This window comes from Miniopterus schreibersii (assembly GCF_964146895.1).
Source record: "Miniopterus schreibersii genome assembly, chromosome: 13".
Lineage (NCBI taxonomy): Eukaryota > Metazoa > Chordata > Mammalia > Chiroptera > Miniopteridae > Miniopterus > Miniopterus schreibersii.
In genome coordinates, this window is record NC_138113.1 from 25,206,670 (window position 1) to 25,225,943 (window position 19,274).

The 19,274-nt window shown below is 44.6% G+C and overlaps 2 protein-coding genes across 3 annotated transcripts in view; both read left to right on the forward strand.

Annotated features, from left to right (window-relative positions):
* PPP1R21 (protein phosphatase 1 regulatory subunit 21) overlaps positions 1 to 3,819 on the forward strand; it is a 54,599-nt gene extending 50,780 nt beyond the window's left edge. The window contains exons 21-22 of the mRNA XM_081155898.1: positions 394 to 522; positions 3,165 to 3,819. Of these exons, the coding sequence (XP_081012024.1) occupies positions 394 to 522; positions 3,165 to 3,194 (159 nt within the window). The 3' untranslated portion in view covers positions 3,195 to 3,819. The remainder of the gene's footprint in view (positions 1 to 393; positions 523 to 3,164) is intronic.
* A 9,925-nt stretch (positions 3,820 to 13,744) lies between these two features.
* Positions 13,745 to 19,274, forward strand: part of LOC308566027 (stonin-1) — a gene marked incomplete at its 3' end in the record, with an annotated part of 84,441 nt that continues 78,911 nt past the window's right edge. Inside the window, exon 1 of one of the 2 annotated variants that reach the window (XM_081155900.1) lies at positions 13,745 to 13,818. In XM_081155900.1, the coding sequence (XP_081012026.1) occupies positions 13,781 to 13,818 (38 nt within the window). In that variant the 5' untranslated portion in view covers positions 13,745 to 13,780. Of the gene's footprint in view, positions 13,819 to 15,306; positions 15,326 to 19,274 lie in introns of those variants that run through there. The other variant, XM_081155902.1, reaches the window with a different exon arrangement.

Genomic DNA, 19,274 nt, shown 5'->3' on the forward strand with positions numbered 1-19,274 from the left:
GCTTCTTTCTAGGAGGGTCCTGCCTGGAGGGCTGTGGGCCATCAGGTGTGGACTTCTGCACCTCACCAAAGGCTCGGAAAACCTGAGGGGACTTGAAAAGATCAAGTAGCTCTCTTTTTTGTGACAATTTTATACCTGGCATGGGAGGAAATGCTTTCATTTTTTGCAAAGACATTCAGAACATTTTGAAGGCTGAGAAAAACCTTTTCCCCCATTTCTTTAAACTTTGTTCTCTTTTTAGGCCTTTGGCTTAACCTTCATGTTAATTGATTGTATAGGTCATTTAAATAAGTTGCTTTTCAAAAAAATTTTAAATAAATTATAAAAGCTTCAGAGTGGTATGACTAGTGCGGTTTTGACTTTCTTTTCCCCCTCTTTTCCTTTGCCATTTAGGATGAACTGACAACTACTAAGAGGAGTTATGAGGATCAGTTAAGTATGATGAGTGACCACCTGTGCAGCATGAATGAGACACTGTCCAAACAGAGAGAAGAGATTGACACACTAAAGATGTCCAGTAAGGTAAGGGAGGGGAGGAGGGGAGTCTCTCTACAATATAATATTTAACCTATTTAATATAAGGTATTCCATTGAAGTGTTTATAAGTCATTTAAAATATATATCTATATCTATATATCATTTGTCCTCTTATCCAAAAGTAAAAGTAAGTTTCTTTTGGCTAAGTTGTAAGTTGAGAGAAGGTCTGACCTCTAAGGCCCTAATACTGTGTCCTTTGCTTTTTGGTGTTTCTGCCGCTGTTGTACAAGTTCAGGGGACTTTTAGGTTTATGATGGGGCTTGCTCTTTTTTATATGAACCTAAAATGGTGCTATTGAAGAGTAACCCTCTTTAGCAAATTTATTCTCATATATATCCATTATAATCTAAGAATGTCTTGTCCTTTTAATGCCAAAATGTTCTTTTGATTTCATTTCACATAAAGCCTCCAGGCTGGGGTCAGTGGATATTGGCATTATTTTTATGTTGAAATGCATATCCACATATCATGAAAAGTAGGATTTAGGAGGCCTAGGACTTGGCTCCATGCATCATCTAGGAAGATGCTTAGCACATTTTTGGTAACTCAGACGATACTGTACCACCACCAGCTTGGATTTACGGTCTCCAACCTGTGCTCTTTGAAATCCACAGCTGCCCCTTGTTGATTTAGCAGGCATTTACTGAGTTCCTGCTATGTGCCGGCACTGGGAAGGAAATAGAGATGCACAAACCACAGCTTTATTTTAGCATCTGCTGGTGGTGGTGCAGAGCAGCATTCCGCTTAGTTAGCGTCTCTTTGGAAAATATATCATGTTAATGTATTGGAATCTTAATGTTACATAGTTATGTTTCTCAGGGTAGTTTCATGATATTGATTGGTCTCTGGCTACTTCGGAGAGTGTCTGTGATGTTTTTCTGGGACCTCTTGTGATGATCGTAACCAGCCAATGTGGCTTTGATTATGGTTCTCCAGTTACTTGTGCTTCAGGAAACTTGAGCTTGGAGGTAGGGGGTGGGGATTGGTCTCTTGAAGAATGCTTCCTTTAACCCCTTTGGTTTCTTGATATTGCAGCAGGGCAATAGCTAGCTCATGTAGAAAGTACATACATTTGTATGAGCAGTATGAGAAAGCCTGTTTTAGCACCTAACATACGAAAGAAAGTAGCAGGGAAACTTCAGACTCCAGAGCTGCAGAAGGCATTTGGTTCTGAATGGAGAAGAGTTTATGTTGAGTACAGCAGAGCTCATTGCAGCTACCTTAGAAGTTAGGGAATTTTCAAGCCCTCTCAGAACTTTTTAACCTAGTCTTTAAAATACCTTTCATTAATAAAACACTGAGTTAGAGCCCGGCCAGCGCAGCTCAGAGATTGAGCATCAACCAAGGATCCAGAAGATCAATTCCTGATCAGGGCACATGCCTGGGTTACGGGCTTGATCCCTAGAGGGGAAGGCATGTAGGAGGCAGCTGATCAGTGACTCTCTCAACATTGATGTTTCTACCTTTCTCTCTCCCTCTCCCTTCCTCTCTCTGAAATCTATAAAGATATATTTAAAAACAAACAAAAACAAAACAAAGCAGTGAGTTAGAGGTCCTCCTTCACTTTGTAGTGCATATTGTTAACCTTCCTTTGACTGTTCTGTGATCCCTGTTGCTTTCTCTTTCTCCCAGTCCGTTGGTAATTCAGATTGCCAAGGCATTATCTTATGGCAGAGTTGACCTTGTCTCGACTGGATACCAAATAAACATCCTGAAACCATTTTCTTGCTATTATCTTGCTCTTACAATGTTTGTATTCTGCAAGCATTTCCTACTTACATGAAAAGAATGTATTTGGATCTAATAGTTAAGTATAGGAATTTAATGAGAATGTTTTTCTAAAAAGTGAACTCCAGAAAGAAGAAAAGTTATGCAAAACTGGGAAATCCCAATGTCCATATGTAAGGGAATTGGGAATAAGTTATCTTCCCCTCTAGCTTATTTTCAGCCAGTATCCAGATTCCTTTTGACAGATAATCATTCCCATTTGATCTATTAGACCTTTAAAAGGTATTTATTTTAACAATAAAGAAACATGTTTAGGCTAAAATTTTTATCCAGTTTAATGAAATCCTAAACTCCCTTGTCTTTGGAACAAAAGGAATATTTGAGGTTTGATAAATCCAAGATAGCTGTATTTTCTTTCTTTTTGTTTTTTAATATATCTTTATTGATTTCAGAGAGAGGAAAGGAGAGGGGGAGAGAGAGATAGAAACATCAATGATGAGAGAGTCATTGATCGGCTGCCTCCTGTATGCCGCCGACTGGGAATCGAACCTGCAACCCTGGCATGTGCCCTGACCAGGAATCGAACCCCGACCGCCTGGATCCCAGGTCGATGCTCAACCCTGAGCCACGCCTGGCCGGGTTGTATTTTCTTTCTTTATTGTCTGTCCTCAGCCCCCAGGGAGATAATGGCCCATGAACTTAGAGTGGGGAGAGTTAAAAGTAACAGACTGCTTTATGATTACTAAATAAAACTTACCAGTGCAAGGTTATCAGTTTTTCTCCTCTTGGAAAGTAAAGTCCAAAATGAAATATGGCTTCCAGACAGCTTGGTTGATAAACTATGTGAAATATTTTTCTTGAAGTTTGTGTTCTTATTGTTGATATTTTTCTTTGCACAGGGAAATTCTAAAAAGAACAAGAGTCGATAGTTTACACATAGCTGGTTGGTGACTTCTTTCCAGAGCTGCTACTGCTGCAGAAAGCTGCAGGGCCGAGACTCCACGTCCAGTGCTGGCCGCCTTCAGGAAGCTGGAGTGTTGTTGGACCTAGTAAACTAGTCAGTGTTGTAAATGGCCTTGAAACATTTAAAATATATTTGTAACCAGTAAGGCAAATACAGGATTTGATGTTGACAGTAAAATGGAAAACTATACACATACCATGGATATTGTAGGTTTCCTTATGCTGTTTTTACTGTGCACTTTTTAAAATTAGGTTTTAATTTCAGTATGTAAGAACAACAAATATTTTGTATATTTTCAAACTCAATTATATGGTAATCGATTTGGTTTCTATGGAATAGATACATGTTTCTGGATAAAATGCTTACATTGTCAAACCCATTACTTCTCGCTATAACTAAAAGCAGTTTCCAGATCCTTTTTGAAGACTTTTTCATTCTCTGTCTCTCTCTGTCTCTCTCTTGGAGGGAGTGGGCCTTGCAGACTTCAGATCTTGTGGGTTTATTATCACTGTCTTCAGCTCTTCAGTACCCTCTCTGTGTTGGAATAATATCCTAAGGAAATTGATGTCAATAAATTCGTACTTATATCAAACCTTCAGTCTCTCTATGAAAATTTGATAAAGGAAATTAAAACCTAGTAGAGTAGGCTTTATAAAATTTACCAAATCCCAATTGACTTAGATATAATCTTTCCAATCCCATAAATTGGAATAATTGTACGGTTAATCCTTTTATTAAGGCTTTGAGTTTTGCCGTGAGAGGTACTTGTGACTATGCTTCAAGCTAGGACCCCTGAGCCCTTTCAGGCTCCACTTGGTTTATGTTATAAGCATTGTATCATTTCAGTGTACACCTCAGGGTGTCTCTCTTCTACATCCATTCCCCTGCCCTAAATATATGGATTGCTCCTTTCTTCTGAGTTGCTTGCACAGGCCCTTTTTACCCCATGTCCAAGTCCCCAGATTAGCTGAGATATTCTGGAAATCCCTTCCTCTCTGCCTCACACCTCCCTGTCTGCAGCTCCATCTCCCTTGAGCCTCTTCTGTAGGCTGTTGCTAATCACCCTCCAAAATGCTTTATTATGGTTCACCTGAGAGCTCACCACCAGCTTATCTCTGTGTGCAGCAGGTAAGCCAGCCCCTTGGGCTCTGCCCCAAATCCTCGCTGCCTGTCATAGAGAGGCAAGTTGTTGTGCCCAGTCTTCACAGTAATGAAGTGTTTGGATCCTGCCTTGGGATCTTTGATGAGTCAGCTCAGTCCCATTCGTTCTCACCTTTCGAGTTCATAGCCCCTTTGCCCTTTTTGTGTTCTGTGACCTGCCCATTTCCAGTTCTCTATCAACTGGAACAGCTGTTTTCTCCTTAGCTGTGCCTAGGCTTTCAAAACACTGTGAGGGAAACATCAAGTCACCTCGCTGATTAGCTCCATCATAACTTAGGGTTTCAGCCCCTGCCAGGCCTTCAGTGTTTCCTGATAATCTTCTTGGCATTTTTTTAGTCTATTCCTGTTCCTTCTTTGGAGGGTTTGGGACAAAGGAGGGATGTCATCTCACTTACATTTTAATGGAATTGTTAGCTCCTATGACAGATTATAGGGGAGCAATGGTGGAAGCAGGGTCCAGTTGGAGGCTGTCACAAGAATAGGAGGCTCTTGAGAGAGGATGGTAGACTAGACCATGCTGGTGGCAGTGGAAGTTGTGTGAAGTCTGTTTCTGGATTTATTTGAAGAAAGGGTTGATAGGATTTGCTGACAGGTTTATCTATAATTGCAACTTCTCCCCTCTGTATTTCTATTCTCCTCTGCTATATTTTACTTCTCAATGCTTATCGTAATCTAGCAGACAGTATGTTTTGCCTGCTTATCTTTATTGCCTGTTTCCACCTCTAGAAGATAGAGCTCTGTGAAGGCAGAAGTTCTGGTTGGGTTTTTCACTGCTGTATTCCCTGTACCTAGAACATTGCCTGGCATTCAGTGAATATTTGTTGAATGAGTGTTGATTGGGCGGGATGTGGAGTGTGTGCGAGAGAGAGGAGTCAGACATGAAGCCAAGGATTTTGGCCTGAACAAACTTGCCTGAGAGAGAAGACTGAGGGAGAAGCAACTAGCTATCTAGTTGTAACTTAAGCCAAATACCTGGGAACCACCTTTGATTCCTCCACACATCTTACTGGTTATCACATTGAGTCTTCCTGCCTTTGCAGTATCTCTTAACTCTAACTGCTCCTCCCTTGATACCTTAACTCGAGCCCTGGCTACCTAATATCTGGACTACTCTTTCTTGTACTCCAGACCCTTTTATCAGAGCATCTTTCTAAAGCATAATCTCTGCAGAACCTGATGAAAAGCCTTCACATGGCTCCTCACTGCCTGCTGGGCACCGTCTAGCTAGCAGGGGCGTGTGCGTGTGAGACATGTGCAGCCAGCCGTCTCTCACTATTTTGTTTGTTTGAATGCTCACCCTAGGACATGCTTAGAGAGAGGGGGGCAGAGAGAGAAACATCGATGTGAGAAAGAAACATTGATCGATGGCCTTCCATACAGTCCCGGCCTGGGTATTGAGCCCGTAACCCTGGCATGTGCCCTGATGGAATCGAACTGGCAACCTTTAGGCGCCCAGGAGGACACTCCACCGACCAAGCTGCTCTGGTCAGGCTCTCTCCCTTTCTTTTCATTCTTTCCCTGCATCCACTGTACTTTCCCTCTGCCTTTATGAAAACCCTTAGACCTCTAGGTCAGGAAAAGCCTGTTTTTCTGTCAGAGACAATGAATCTTGGGATTGTTTCCCTCTTTGCTTTGGTGACTGAGGTTTGTGTCTCCTGCCAGCTGTGAGCTGCCGGAGCTCCCAGACCAGCCACGCTATTATCCCCATGTGTCTGGTCCCATAGACCTGCAGGCAGGACTTGTGGACTGGTTGTCCATTATATGAGGGTCGGTGCATCCTAGGGTTTCCTCGGGCTGAGAGGGCGGAACTGTAAAGAGTGCATTTGGTTTCCTGGCAAAATTGTCCCCTTTTAACTTAACTTTGCTCTCTTGGCAGAATCCCTTCCCAAGGCATACAACCACCACCATTTATTAGCCATTTACCGTAAGTCAGGCATGGGTAAGACTTGACATGTATTATTTCATTTAAACTTCCAATAACTGTTTCTCACTCGTGCTGTTACTGTCCCCATTTTACAGACAGAAAACTAAGGCTTAGAGAGGCTAAGCAACTTGTCCACGGTCACACAGCTAGTAAATGTTGAGCCAGGATTCAACCAGGCTAGTCTGATTCCAGAGCCTGGATTATTTATACTGTACTATGAGCCTTTCGGTTGGGGCATTCACTTCGGTTCCTCAGGTGCTATATTTTTGTAGGATAAAATATGTAATTTCTCAGTAACTCTAGTACTTCACTCAACTGTCCCTTTCCATGTCTTCAGTAAGTACCCTTCACCCCTTCTTTCAGTCAACTTTTAGTTAGCTTCTTGGACTAATCGCCTGGCACAGTGTTTGCCTTTGACATGCTTTTTTTTCCTTCCTTGATGCTTCATTATTTACATATTCCTTGTTATACAAACATTCCTAACTACTGAACTCTGAATTTAATATATTTATGCGACAATGCTGCCCCTTCCTTCTAGCCTTCCTTCTGTACAAATTTTATTATTTCTCTTTTTTAAAAGGAATTTTCTAAAAAAGGACATCTGTAATATTTTAAACAAAAATAAATTAAAAAAAAAAAAAAAGGAATTTTCTACCATACACAAAAGTAGAGAAATGAATGCAAGCCCTTATCTCCCCATCACTTGTTAAGAACATTCGTCAATCTTTTTTTTTATCTTGTTTACACACTTCCTTTTTCCTGGAGTATCTTAAGGCAGTGCCCAGATATTAGCCCATTTTGCCTGTAAATACTACAGTTATGCATATCTTTATAAAAATGGTGAGTGGTGACTTCTAAACCTGCCTTATCCATTTCATCATGCATTCAACAAGTATGTGTTGAGTGCCTGCTATGTGCTCAGTCTTAAGGAGACTGTGATAAGCAAAACAGACATGCTGGCTGCCTTTGAGAGCTTACAGCCTGCTAGTGAGACGGCGAAGTGATCGTGTAAATGCATAATTACAAACAGTCATATGTTGTCTATCCTGCCCTGGGACTGTCTCAGACCAGCAAGTGAGAGATAACACATAGGGCTATAATTTCTTAAAATTAAATTTCTGTATTTTCACCAAAGTTATAAACTTAGTTTTAGTCAAGCTGTTCTAAAGTACTTATTACAAAGAAAAAAGGCAAAACAAAGGAATAATAACAGCCGCCCCCCCCCCCCCCCCCCATTTCATGCTCGCCAGAGAAAACCACTTCACTCACTGTTTTGGTGTCTGATTCCCTAGTTCCAAATAGCATGTTACTTGTGTTTTCCTGTTGGGCATTATCAATTAATTGACTTCACACTTGGAAGATGAGGATTTGCCTGTGTTTCAACTGCCTCCCCCTCCCCACCACTCATATACACATACATGCTTTCTCTTTCCCTATCTTCAAACTAGTTACATCAACTTTTGATTAGGTCAGTATTCAGTATATACTTTATTCAAGTGCTGTTCGTAGCTGAGTCATATAATGTATTATGATGACTTTTCCTTTACAACTCTTTGTTTTCCCTGGAGTTAATCATTGTCTTTTAAAAAAAATTTACTTACTTTGTTTTCTATGTTACTTTATTCCTAAATCTCTCCCAGGTGTATAACTCTCCTCTCAGTGTGGTCAGATTCAATTGGGTTTTCAGCCAACCCCATCTTCAAGAAGTCTCTCCTTGAGCCCTTTGACCTTCTCCAGGCTGGGCCTGTTGTTCTCTCGGCCATCAGTCCTGCTGCTGTCCTGGGGTCGCCTTTCCTCATCACCCTGGGCATCAATGCTTCCCACTCTTTTTTTTTTTTTTTTCAATATATCTTTATTGATTTCAGAGAGGAAAGGAGAGGGAGAGAGAGAGATAGAAACATCAATGATGAGAGAGTCATTGATCAGCTGCCTCCTGCATGCCCCCCACTGGGGATGGAGGCCGCAACCCGGGCCTGTGCCCTGACCGGGAATCGAGCCCCGATCGCCTGGATCCCAGGTCAACGCTCAACCGCTGAGCCACGCCCAGCCGGGCCTTCCCACTCTTAGCATGACCCTCTTGCACTCCACGAGCCCTTTCTGTGACTGCCCTTCCCTCTGCGTGCCACTGCAGCCTGTCTCTCAAAGACGTATCTATTTTTGTCAAGTCCTCTGCAGCATGGAAAGGAAATCAAGTCATTCTCAGTCATTCTCAGAGTAGGGACTCAGTTGGCTGAAGACCACATAGATGTGAAAGCAAAAAAAAAAGACTTCTAAGTAACATGCACTGCTTCCTGGAAAAGATGGAATTTTTGGAACTCATGGAAATGACATTTCCTACTTTTTCTTTTTTATATACTACAGGTTCTTCGTTGACTGGAAAATAGGAAAAGTTTCACGAGCACACACCTCTCTTTGTAGCGATTCAATTATTAACCTTGTAATTTAGTCCTTTTTTTTTTCATGCATATATACAATATTTGTTTTTAATCAAAATTGGGATTATAAAAAATTCCAGATGAGGGGGGGAAAAAAGGTTCTGTAATAAGGCAGGGGTATAGGTTAGCTGGCTGCACAGCTCCAGGGGGCACTGTTTACATTGTTATATAGCAGGACCGGGTGAAGGGAAAAGACCCTGCAGGCACAGCTTGAACCGCTCTGATTAACAGCATGTGTCTTGTGATAGCATTTTAAACACCCCCTACCCCCGACATTACGTTGTTACAAGCAATACTGCTCACTTTTCAAAGCTGATAAAATTGGATTTTCCATTGCTTTTGGTAAGAAACTCTATCAGTTGAGCTAACATACTTTTAAACAACATGACCACTTTTCCAGTTCATTATCCATGAAAATAAAACAAAAACTCAGCTTCACTATTTCCAAACAAAAATGTGAGAGAAAAGTAAAACGAGGAACCAATTAGCTAAGACAGTGACCAAAAAAAGTTGAAACAAAAGGCTCTTTCCAAATGATGATGAATTAAAGCCTTCTTTAGAGCAAAAACCCCCAGAGAGAAAAATGTGCAGTTTATAGTTTTGTTTTTTGAAGCATTAACCCTGGAAGTTGCTCCCAGCTCTTGAAAGGCTTCGGACTCTGTAACTTTAACATATGAAGATGATGGCTGAGAAAACATCTGGCAGAGCCGCACTGACAAAGGCTAGTTTGTTCTGTGATAGAAGAGGAAGCTTCTGTACTTGGCTAAGGGCCATGTCCTCAGACGCCATGGTGATAAATGGAAAGCTTGTCAGTAAGTGGTTGCCCATGCTTTAAATTTTTAAGCAGTTTAGTAATTAGCTCCAAATTAGGAAATTAACTGGCAGTCAAAGCATTAGAGCAGGAAAACCCATTATAGCTCTTCGAAATCTTAGAAAGGAAAGGTTATAGAGCATTCAAATAACTGTTTTCATAAGGAGAGGATTAGAAGAATTGACTTCTAGGTGAAAACACGATGGAGGCTATTGTCCGCTTTGCAGGTATAGGGCCGTCAAAGGCACCTCCCCCACTTAGAACCTTTGTTTTTCCAGGAGCTTTAATGATCTCTGAACTCAACCCCACTGCTCCTTAAAAACCAGTGGAATAGCCAAGTGGTGACACCACGTAGGTCCAAGAATAGAATCAACACAGTTCAGTTAACTAGCAAAGAACAAAATGCCAGTCACATCTTGCTCAGATGCTAAAGAATATTCTCCCTCTCTTAAGCTTTCCTGTATATCTTCAGGACACTTCTGTTGTGTTAAACTGTCAACATATCTCGTGTAGTCCTTTTCAGGTATGCCATCTCCTTAAGCAACCACAGATGTGCGAGGCAGGAACCATGCCGTATACTTACCCCCCCCAGTCGCGCAGAATGCCTTGTACATAGGAGGTGTTCGCTGAATAGTAATTGGGTACATGTTAGGGGGCAGGCCAAGGGACTGGCCAATAGCAATGGTCAGTGTAGCTCAAGCCACACCTGAGTGTCCCATTTCCAGGACAAAGGATAGCCAATCGTGGGCCATTCAGAATTAAGTGATCATCCCCCTAAATATCATTGGTTTCAGCTGGCATTCTCAGTGACGATGCAGGCCTTCTATTTACATCTGGAAATTTCCACCCAAAGCGTATTCAGGTTTCCTCATGGAAAAGGTGGTTTGCAAACATGATACGTTCTGGCCTTCAGACATCAGGCCGGAGCGTATCATGCACCTAAAATGGTGATTTTGTTTCCTGTTTAATTTTCACTTTTGTTGAAACCCATCTGTACGTACCCTGTAATCTTTTTTTGAATATGGCTCTTCGAAAGCCTTCACTCCATCTTGACTTAATGTTGCAACATAAATAGAGACTTAATTGATGTAAAGTTTTTAGAGAGGAATGTTCTTAAGCTTTTAGGGCTAAGCTTGTCCTAACTCTGAAATCCTCACTTGTCCCAACCACATCCCCCTTTCACATCAGGCATTTCTGCAAATTGGTTTGAAGTTATAATAATCGATCCCAACAGCTTCAGCTGGTGCGCGTTTTGAGGCGTTTCATGTTAATCTACTGGAGTGTATCAGCAGAGACTTTGGGAACCCCTTGTTAAACTGTGGAAGTCCTAAATGGTTTCCATGAAAAGGCTGCCAGGAAAGGGACCTGTTAAGAAAAAGGAGAGTGATATCACCTGAAGGTCTGCATAGTGTGAGCAAGGAAAAGAGCAGGAATGGGTGAAATGAGGTCACAGCTGGGGATGACCGGCTTCGGTGGCTTAGCTAATTGATGCCAGGCTGAGCTGTTTACCAGCAGATTTGGACACAAAGAGACTGCCAAGAAAGGGTCCTTTGGAAATATGTGATGGAGTTACAAGAAATAAATCGCATTCATGAAAGTGGCAACCTTGGGGGTAATGCTGCGTCACACAGAAGGGGGTGGTGGTGGGGTGCTGCCCCTTGCAAAAGATAAATGGTTTTCAACCAATTATTTGGTCTTTAGGAAATTATGGGCCTATTTGTTTTGCAGAAGTGTCGAAGTTTCCAAAAGAGATTTCATTCATTAGGTGGGCTACCTACTAATCAAGGCCATACTGCTTTTTCAAAGATAATAGATTTAAAAAGGTACACTCAGAACTCTATTTAAATACAATGATGATTGCTATCTGTCAAGTGTATTGTTTCCCATGAGTCAGTCCTTTCTCCAGTTACCTGTGGCATTTCCTGAGATGGGCTGGCCTCCCTAGGAGGCCCACTGGCTGGACAGAGGACATAGGAGGTTCAATTTGGAGCTTTAGCCGGACAGTGTGGGCTCAAGGCACCTGTTTTTTCCCCTTTCTTCTACCCTCCTCTTCCTTTGTCCTTCTTGCCCTGCACCTCTCTCAGCTCCTCACAGGAAGCCTGACTCGGCCCAGTACCTGTTTTTTTCCATAGAAGTCTCTGAAAAGTCATCTGCCAGTTGACTTTCCGTTCTCTAGTCTCCATGACCATCACCAGGAAGGTAGCTGGAGGAAATGAGGAAGGGAGGCGGTCCGGTGCCTTCTACTCTTTGTTTAGGGTGTCTTAAGGATAAACACAATTAGAAATTTTATCTGAAACTAAAAGTATCCTAAGTAGATCCTGGCTGTGTGACTTCAGGCACTTCCGTGCCTTCTCAGAATGCTGCTTTCCTCATAGCCTTCTGTGCAGGTTCTTCACTCTGGCTGGAGGTTGAATATCTTCATTTCACCACAGAACTCCAAAGTGAAATACGAGACTAGACCTGAAAGAGCATTTAAAAGAACCATACTGTCATTCAGAATTCCCTCATTTCATTTCTACCGTCCAGGCAGAGCACAACTTGAGATGTTTTCTAGGGCCTCCTAACCCCTTCTTGGGCCTAAGCCCTCTCTTCCCAGATAGTCCATCTTCAGATGTTACACCAACACTCCTCCATCACCATTTTGAGGCCACAAGGATCTTGGTGCCTACCGTATGCCAAGCTCTGGGAATACAAAGTGAAGAACACACCACTTGGGTCAAAATATCCCTTTGCTTAAAAACTTTCATGGATTTCTTTTTTTTCTGCTTCCTGTCCAGTTACACATTCCCATCCAAACACTTCCCACCTCCCCCTAAGGCTTCCAGTCTTGCCAGCCTCCAAAGCACCCCATGGCCCCTAACCCTAACCCTCCCTTCTCCCCCAAGTCTGTTTAAACCCAATTCAAGCTTCCCATCCTGAGGTTGGGCACAGGGTAAAAGGCACAGGCAGATCTCTTCATTCTGATTTGCTACCAGTGAGGCAGCCCCACTTTTAAAAGAGGCCGAGATGCCAAGTGACCTGCCCAGAATCACCTGCTAGCAGGTGATGGAGTAAGGACCAAAAGCCACCCTCTCCCCTCTCCTCCGAGGGCAGCTCCCCTTTTCCTCTTCCGCACTCTGCAGGGAGCACACAGGAGGCATCTGCGAACATTCACCTCCTGCCCTGTCCACACGGCGGGGTTCTTCACCAGGACGTCCCATGTCCTGCAGAGGACTGACTCACCCCAGAAGGTGAGGTTTCATCTTTGTGGTTCATCTTACTCTAGACCAGGGCTGGTCCTACTTCTGAAGGAAAAAGAAGCACTCAGAAGCTTCAAAAACAATTCCTTAGTTCTAATCACAAGAAAACAACAAACAAACAAGAAAAAAACGACACCCAACCAGACAAAAAAATCTCAATGAAGCAAAGTGGAAAGCACAACCACAAAGCCCCCACCCTCGCCCCATGATCTCACTCTCAGATGACCCTAAGGGCCCTTCACGGGAGTGCAGGTTGGCTTCAGGCCCCAAGGGTCCCAGCCGCCCGCTTCAAAGGGGCTGCTGAAGGGAACTTACAGTTCTCCCCTCCCCTCCCTCCTGCTGGAGGGAGCACTCTCTCCCCACTGGGGACTGGAGACGCGTGGGATGGAAAAGGGAGAAGCAGACATCGGTAAACTTCGGGGGCAGGAAGGCAGTACAGAGGGAAGGGGGTAATCCGGCAGGGGACAGACCAGGATGGGGAGTGGGGAGGGACTGGAGTGTTTTTGAGGAGTGGTTGCCCCACCCCTCCTCTCCCCTCGGGTTGGCCACGGCCCCCCTCCCCCCTCGCCTCCCCTCCCCCTCCCTCTCCCCTCTTCTCCCCTCCCCTCCCCCCGTCCCTCGCCTCCCCTCCCCCTCGCTTCCCCTCCCTCTCCCCTCCTCTCCCCCTCCCCTCTCCCCCCTGTTCCTCGCCTCCCCTCCCTCTCCCCTCCTCTCCCCCTCCCCTCTCCCCCCTGTCCCTCGCCTCCCCTCCCTCTCCCCTCCTCTCCCCCTCCCCTCTCCCCCCTGTCCCTCGCCTCCCCTCCCTCTCCCCTCCTCTCCCCCTCCCCTCTCCCCCCTGTCCCTCGCCTCCTCCCCTCCTCTCCCCTCCTCTCCCCCTCCCCTCCCCCCCCCCGTCCCTCGCCTCCCCTCCCCCTCGCCTCCTCCCCTCCGCCCCCTTCCCCGCCTCCCTCCCTCTTCCTCCCACTCCTCCTCCCGGTGTGGATGGCGGCGGCCCGAGTCGGAGCCCCAGCGCGCTGCCCGTGAGTGACCAGCCCCAGGGGACGGGACAGACGCCCGACGGGGAGGCGCGGGGGGCCCCCGCCTGGGGTGGGGAAGTTGGGCGGGAGCGCGGGCGCCGGGACGCGGGCATCCCCGGCCCGCGGGCGCGCTGCGCTCCGTCTGCGCCTCCGCGCTCGCCCCCCGAGCTGCCCGGGCCGCCGTGGCCCCGACGGGGCTTCCCTCCGCACCCCAGCTCCGGCTGCTGGGACCTGGGGCCGGCCCCAACGGGAAAGAAAGCTCGGTGAGCGAAGACCAGACTCCAGACTCGGCCGAGGGCGGGGCGGGCCCGCCAGCCCCCAGGTCCCGACGCGCCCGCCTCGGCCCTTCCTCCGCCCGCGGGGCTCGGGCGCGTCCGCTCCGCCGCTCCCGCACTCTCCTTCCGCGGCGGCTGCTGTCCCCGGGTCTGCCGCCGGTTCCTCTGCAGCCCCGGGAGGCGGTGACCGCGGCGCCCCCGCCTGCGCGGACCTTCCCGCGGGAACGACGGCGCTGGGGTTGGGGCCGGCTCCCGGCGCCCACAGACCTTACCTGGCGCGGCCGAGGGGAAGTTAAATACTGTGTATTCCTTCTTGGGTTTCGCTCTTTCTATGGGTTGGCATCTTTTTAAAAGCCTCTCCAACTCTTCCTGTTTTCAATAACGATAGCTCATGTAACTAGCCTTTCTGATTCCGAAAAAAAATAAAGAAAAAGAAGAAAGATGAAAAGAATGCTTGCTGCGCAGAGGCGTTCTTTGGAAAGTGAAGCCTTCATTCCACACGTCACCGTTTCGTGGGCGATGGGAGTTCCCTGCCGCGTGGTCGCGGGCTACCCCAACCGACCGTTCCGGCCCCCGGCTGGAGGGTTAATCTGCCCGACGCCGGCCGCGGTGCCCGCCGGCGTTCCTCACCCTGGCACATGCCCGCCGCCCCCTCCCGTCCTGCTCCCTCGCCCCCCCCCCCCGGCTCACAAACGGGAGTTGTGAGGACGGGGCGGTGGACGGGCTGACATGAGCAGGACCACAAAGAAAAGCAGCCTCCCTTCTGCTCCCGAGGCCGTTGTTTCGACTTGACTCCGGCTGGGTGGAAGAATGTGTAGTTCATTTGTGCGGTTTTATGTCGGTTCTCATTACGGCTGAATCAGTGTTTCCATGACAGGCCCGGCTCTCTGGGTGCTTAGAAGGAGCTTGTTAATTCTCGGATGGGTCTGGACAGATCGAGTCTGGAATCTGGATTGTGTTTGGCGGGGGGAGGGGGTTGACCCGGGTGGAGACGCGGACCAGCCTCTGCCCTCGAGCTGGGCCGGGGCAGCAGGGGGCCGCCGCCGCTGGGGTCCCTGCCGCCCGACCCGGGAAGGGAGAGCCTTCCCGGGCAGCCAGCGGGCCTAGCCCCAGGTGCTGATCTTTTTACTGTTTTTAGGGAGAAGCACTTTTGAAGAACTTCAGCCATTCCCGTTTCTATACCAACAGTAGGTGCGGTTGTACTAGATCAGGTCCTGAGCAGTCTGTCAGAACAGGTCAAGGTGTTGAGCTATTTGGAAATAGAGATTAAAAAAAAAAAAGAATTTCGTTGGAAATAAACTCCTGTACTTTAAAAAGGATGTAATTCCTTTTCCTCTGCTGATTGAGTTTGACTATTCCCCATTTTATGAATTAGTGAAGTTTTACTGTAGTCTTAACGTGTCATTGATAAGGAAGTGTTGTGACTTCCATTAAAAAAGAAAGTTTTGAACTTGTTTGACCCTGTTGCTTAGAAAAACAATGCGCTCAGATAAAAGTCTTCAGTCTCTTCCCCTACCTGAGAATTTTTAATAGTGTATTTAATGCCCCAGAAATCAACCTTACGGTTTTTGGAGAGGACTCGCCTTCTGCCTTCTTTAAGAGCTTTTGCACCAACATTTCATGGAATCTTGTTAAACTGGGTGGTTTGCCATCAGTCACAGGGGTTTGCTGTGCAGCCCCGGATACTCTACTCTGGACGCTGGGGAGAGGAGTGCTAGCGGTGTGGCCCTTACTAAGGAGCAGGTGTTCTGGATGGGGAGATAGAGGGAAAGCAGCCAGTGATTATCCGGATGGGTCAGATGAGATGTAAATACAAGAAGCGTGGAGCCTGCAGGGAGGAAGGGGGGCAAGGGTCATAAAGAGGTAAAATAACCCGAAGGAAAGGATGTGGCCTTTTAAAATCATATTGTACAAGAATACCGAATTACATAGGACATGCTTAGGGTATGGTGTTAAATGGTAAAGGCAGGTTATGAAATAGAAAGCAATGTAAACTCACTCTTTAAAGATACATCCAAAAACATTGGAATTATATGCATCAACATGGATGGCGGGATTATAGGTGCTTTCGATTTTCTTTGTGCTTGCCGGCATTCCTCAAATTTTTACAGTAGTAATAGCTAAGATCTATTGAGTATAAAGCACATACAAACAGCATTTCATTTAAAAACTCTCTGAGGTATGTACCATTATTATTGTTCTCCTTGTATAAGATTTAGAAACTAGAATCAGAGGGGTAACTTCCCAAGGTCGCGTAGCTACTATGTGCCAGTTGAATTCAGGTCAGTGGCCAAAGTCTATGCATCTCAATCCTAATGCCTACAATATCGCTGCACGTGTGTTATTATTATTTTAATTATAAGAAAAAATAGAGAAAGGAAGGGTGAGAGTATTTTGTGCTTTAATAACTGTATTTTGATTAATTGTAAAATGCCTCTGTCTCCCATCTCTCCTGTCTCCCACTGTCACCTGTCTTTTTCTTTTCTTTTTTCATCCACCGTCACCTTTGGAAATCCTTGGGAATTGCTCCAGACTTAGCCAGAGGTAGCTCTCCTTCCTTTGGGAGCCAGCTGTACCAATAAGGATCCGCATTCCTTGGAGGCTTCCCAGGGAGCTGGAGTTCCAGGAACCCCGTGGGATTCTGGAGCAGTCCCGGTACAAGGCACAATGTTTAAGTAGATCAGGCAAATTATTCTTCAGAGCTCTGCCAATGTGGGCTGACGCTGTTCCTGGCGTTGCCGGGGGAGTGTGATGGATAGGAAGACCCAGGGAGAGCTCCCGGGCTGCTGTTACCTACGAGGTACGCGGGATGTCGGTAGGAAGGCCGAGGACTCATGGAACGGGAAGGAGAAGAAGGAAAGCTGATTGCTTCTTGGTGCTTATTACTGTGAAAATGCAACAATAAACTAAGTTTTAGAAGACTGGCTGTGTGGGTGAGCCCATGCTGGTTTAGTAGATGTGGAAATATTCAGTGTGAGTGGTTCTGGGGGTAGCTCTGGGAAAAATGCCCACACACATGCAGCACCTTGCACCCTCAAAGGCAGCCAGGCCTCAGAGGTCACACCCTCTTCCAGAAACACACCTCGATATCCCAGGAGGATGGGCTTTTCTAAAACACCTGGTCGTTCAAATAATACTCCTTTAGAAGGAGGCTTCATCTTTACTATTCTACAAAGAAGAGATTTCTGGAAGGCTGCTGCATCTAAATCATCTCCTTGTTGAAAAAAAATTGTAAGAGTCAATGGTAAGAAGTCAAGACGCCTTTCCCAAATTATCATACTTGGACCGGTGTCCCAGATCTTGTAGACATTTAACCGTATGAGAAAAGTCCTTCTGGTCATGGTGCCAAGAAAAGTTCTGTGAGCAACTTGTTTGTTTTTTCTTGTGGGTGCTGTGAATCCTTTAGTTGACGGTTCGCATTTTTTATTCGGCCAAAAGGAAGCACAGAGCCAACTCAGTGGCTTACTTCTAGCATAGGCACAGGACTTTATGGCCTCTATTTTTTGATAACTAATAACATTGTTATACACTTTTTATTTCCTACCTATACTTTTCCTTGGGTCCCAGTTTTCTCACCTACTTTACATTGTTTTATTCAATGCATTTTGGAGGCTGCTACTTCTGATACCCCACTCCTTCCTTCTGAGTTCGTTTTTCTTCATGTCAACATAAATTTAGTTCTTTCATAAAAGGTCTTTTGGCAAACTTTAAGGTATTTGTATTCCTGAAAACGTCTCTATTTTGCTCTTACAAATGAGAGTTTGACTGAGTGTAGAATTCTGGACTCACAATTATTTTCTCCTCAGTACTTGGAAGATATTACACTCTTATCACACTGCATCTATTGCTGCTCCTGAATATCAGGTACCTTTGGGCAAGCTACCTAATTTCTCTCAATCTCCTGGTCTCTAAAATAGATCATAGTACTACTTTAAGGATAATTGTGAGGAGATAATGTCTACAGAATGTTAGAATAGTGCCTACTGTTTAAGGAAGCACACAAGAATTGTTTATTATGAGTACTTTTATATTTTTTTAAAGAATTTCTTGGCTTTCTTGGGTTTTACTAGTTCATTTAAATGTTAGTTTGTCTAGTTGCCTGCCTGTGCACACACAACAAAATCCTGTAGGGAATTTTATTAAAATTGCATTCAATTTATATTCCAGGAGAACTGACATCTTCACAATAAAAGGTCTTCTCCTTTTAGTCATGTGAACGACTGGTGACTTCCCCTATAAATGTCTTCACACAACTTTCGCTGTATTTATTTCCAGTAGGTTTTGTTGATATTTTTCATGATATCCTTTTTTCTTATTACATTTTCAGATTGGTTATTTACTGGCTCATAGAGACATCCTGCTTTTTGAATTTTGATCTTGTATCCAGCTCACTTTTCTTATTAGGTCTAAGAATCTATATGCAGATATTCTTTTTTTTTTTAAGTATATTTTTACTGATTTCAGAGAGAGGAAAGGAGAGGGAGAGAGAGAGATAGAAACATCAATGATGAGAGAGTCATTGATCGAGCCCACAACCTGGGCATGTGCCCTGACCGGGAATCGAACCTGATCGCCTGGATTCTAGGTCGACGCTCAATTACTGAGCCACACCTGGCCAGGCTATATGCAGATATTCTTGAATTTTCTAGGTGGACAATCACAAAACAATAATTTGTCTTCTTTTTCTATTCCTTCTGACTCATATCTCTTTCTTGTATTATTGCATTGGATAGATCCTCTGGTACAGTGTTCTATAATAACAGTAGACATCCTTATCTTCTTACTGTCTTTAATGAGTGCTCTTAAAGTTTCTTCATTAAGCATGAAGTTTGCTTAAGGTTTTGGTATATATTCTCTATAAAATGAAGGACTTTTCCTGTATTAATACTGTTTAACAAGTTAAAAATTTTATCATGACCAAGTGTTGATTCTATGTAATGCTTTAATGTTTTATGTGAATTATATGAGATGATCATATAGTTTTCTTTCTTAATATTAAAATATAATAAATAATGAGTATATTTAATTATGTTGAGACATTCTTACATATATATACATATACAGATATGTTTTTTTATTTTAGGAGTTTTGCAAATGTTCATAAGTGAAACAATTGTTCTATAATTTTTAAAAAAATATTACTTATTTTATATCAAGTTTATATTAGCCTCATTTAAGAAGTTG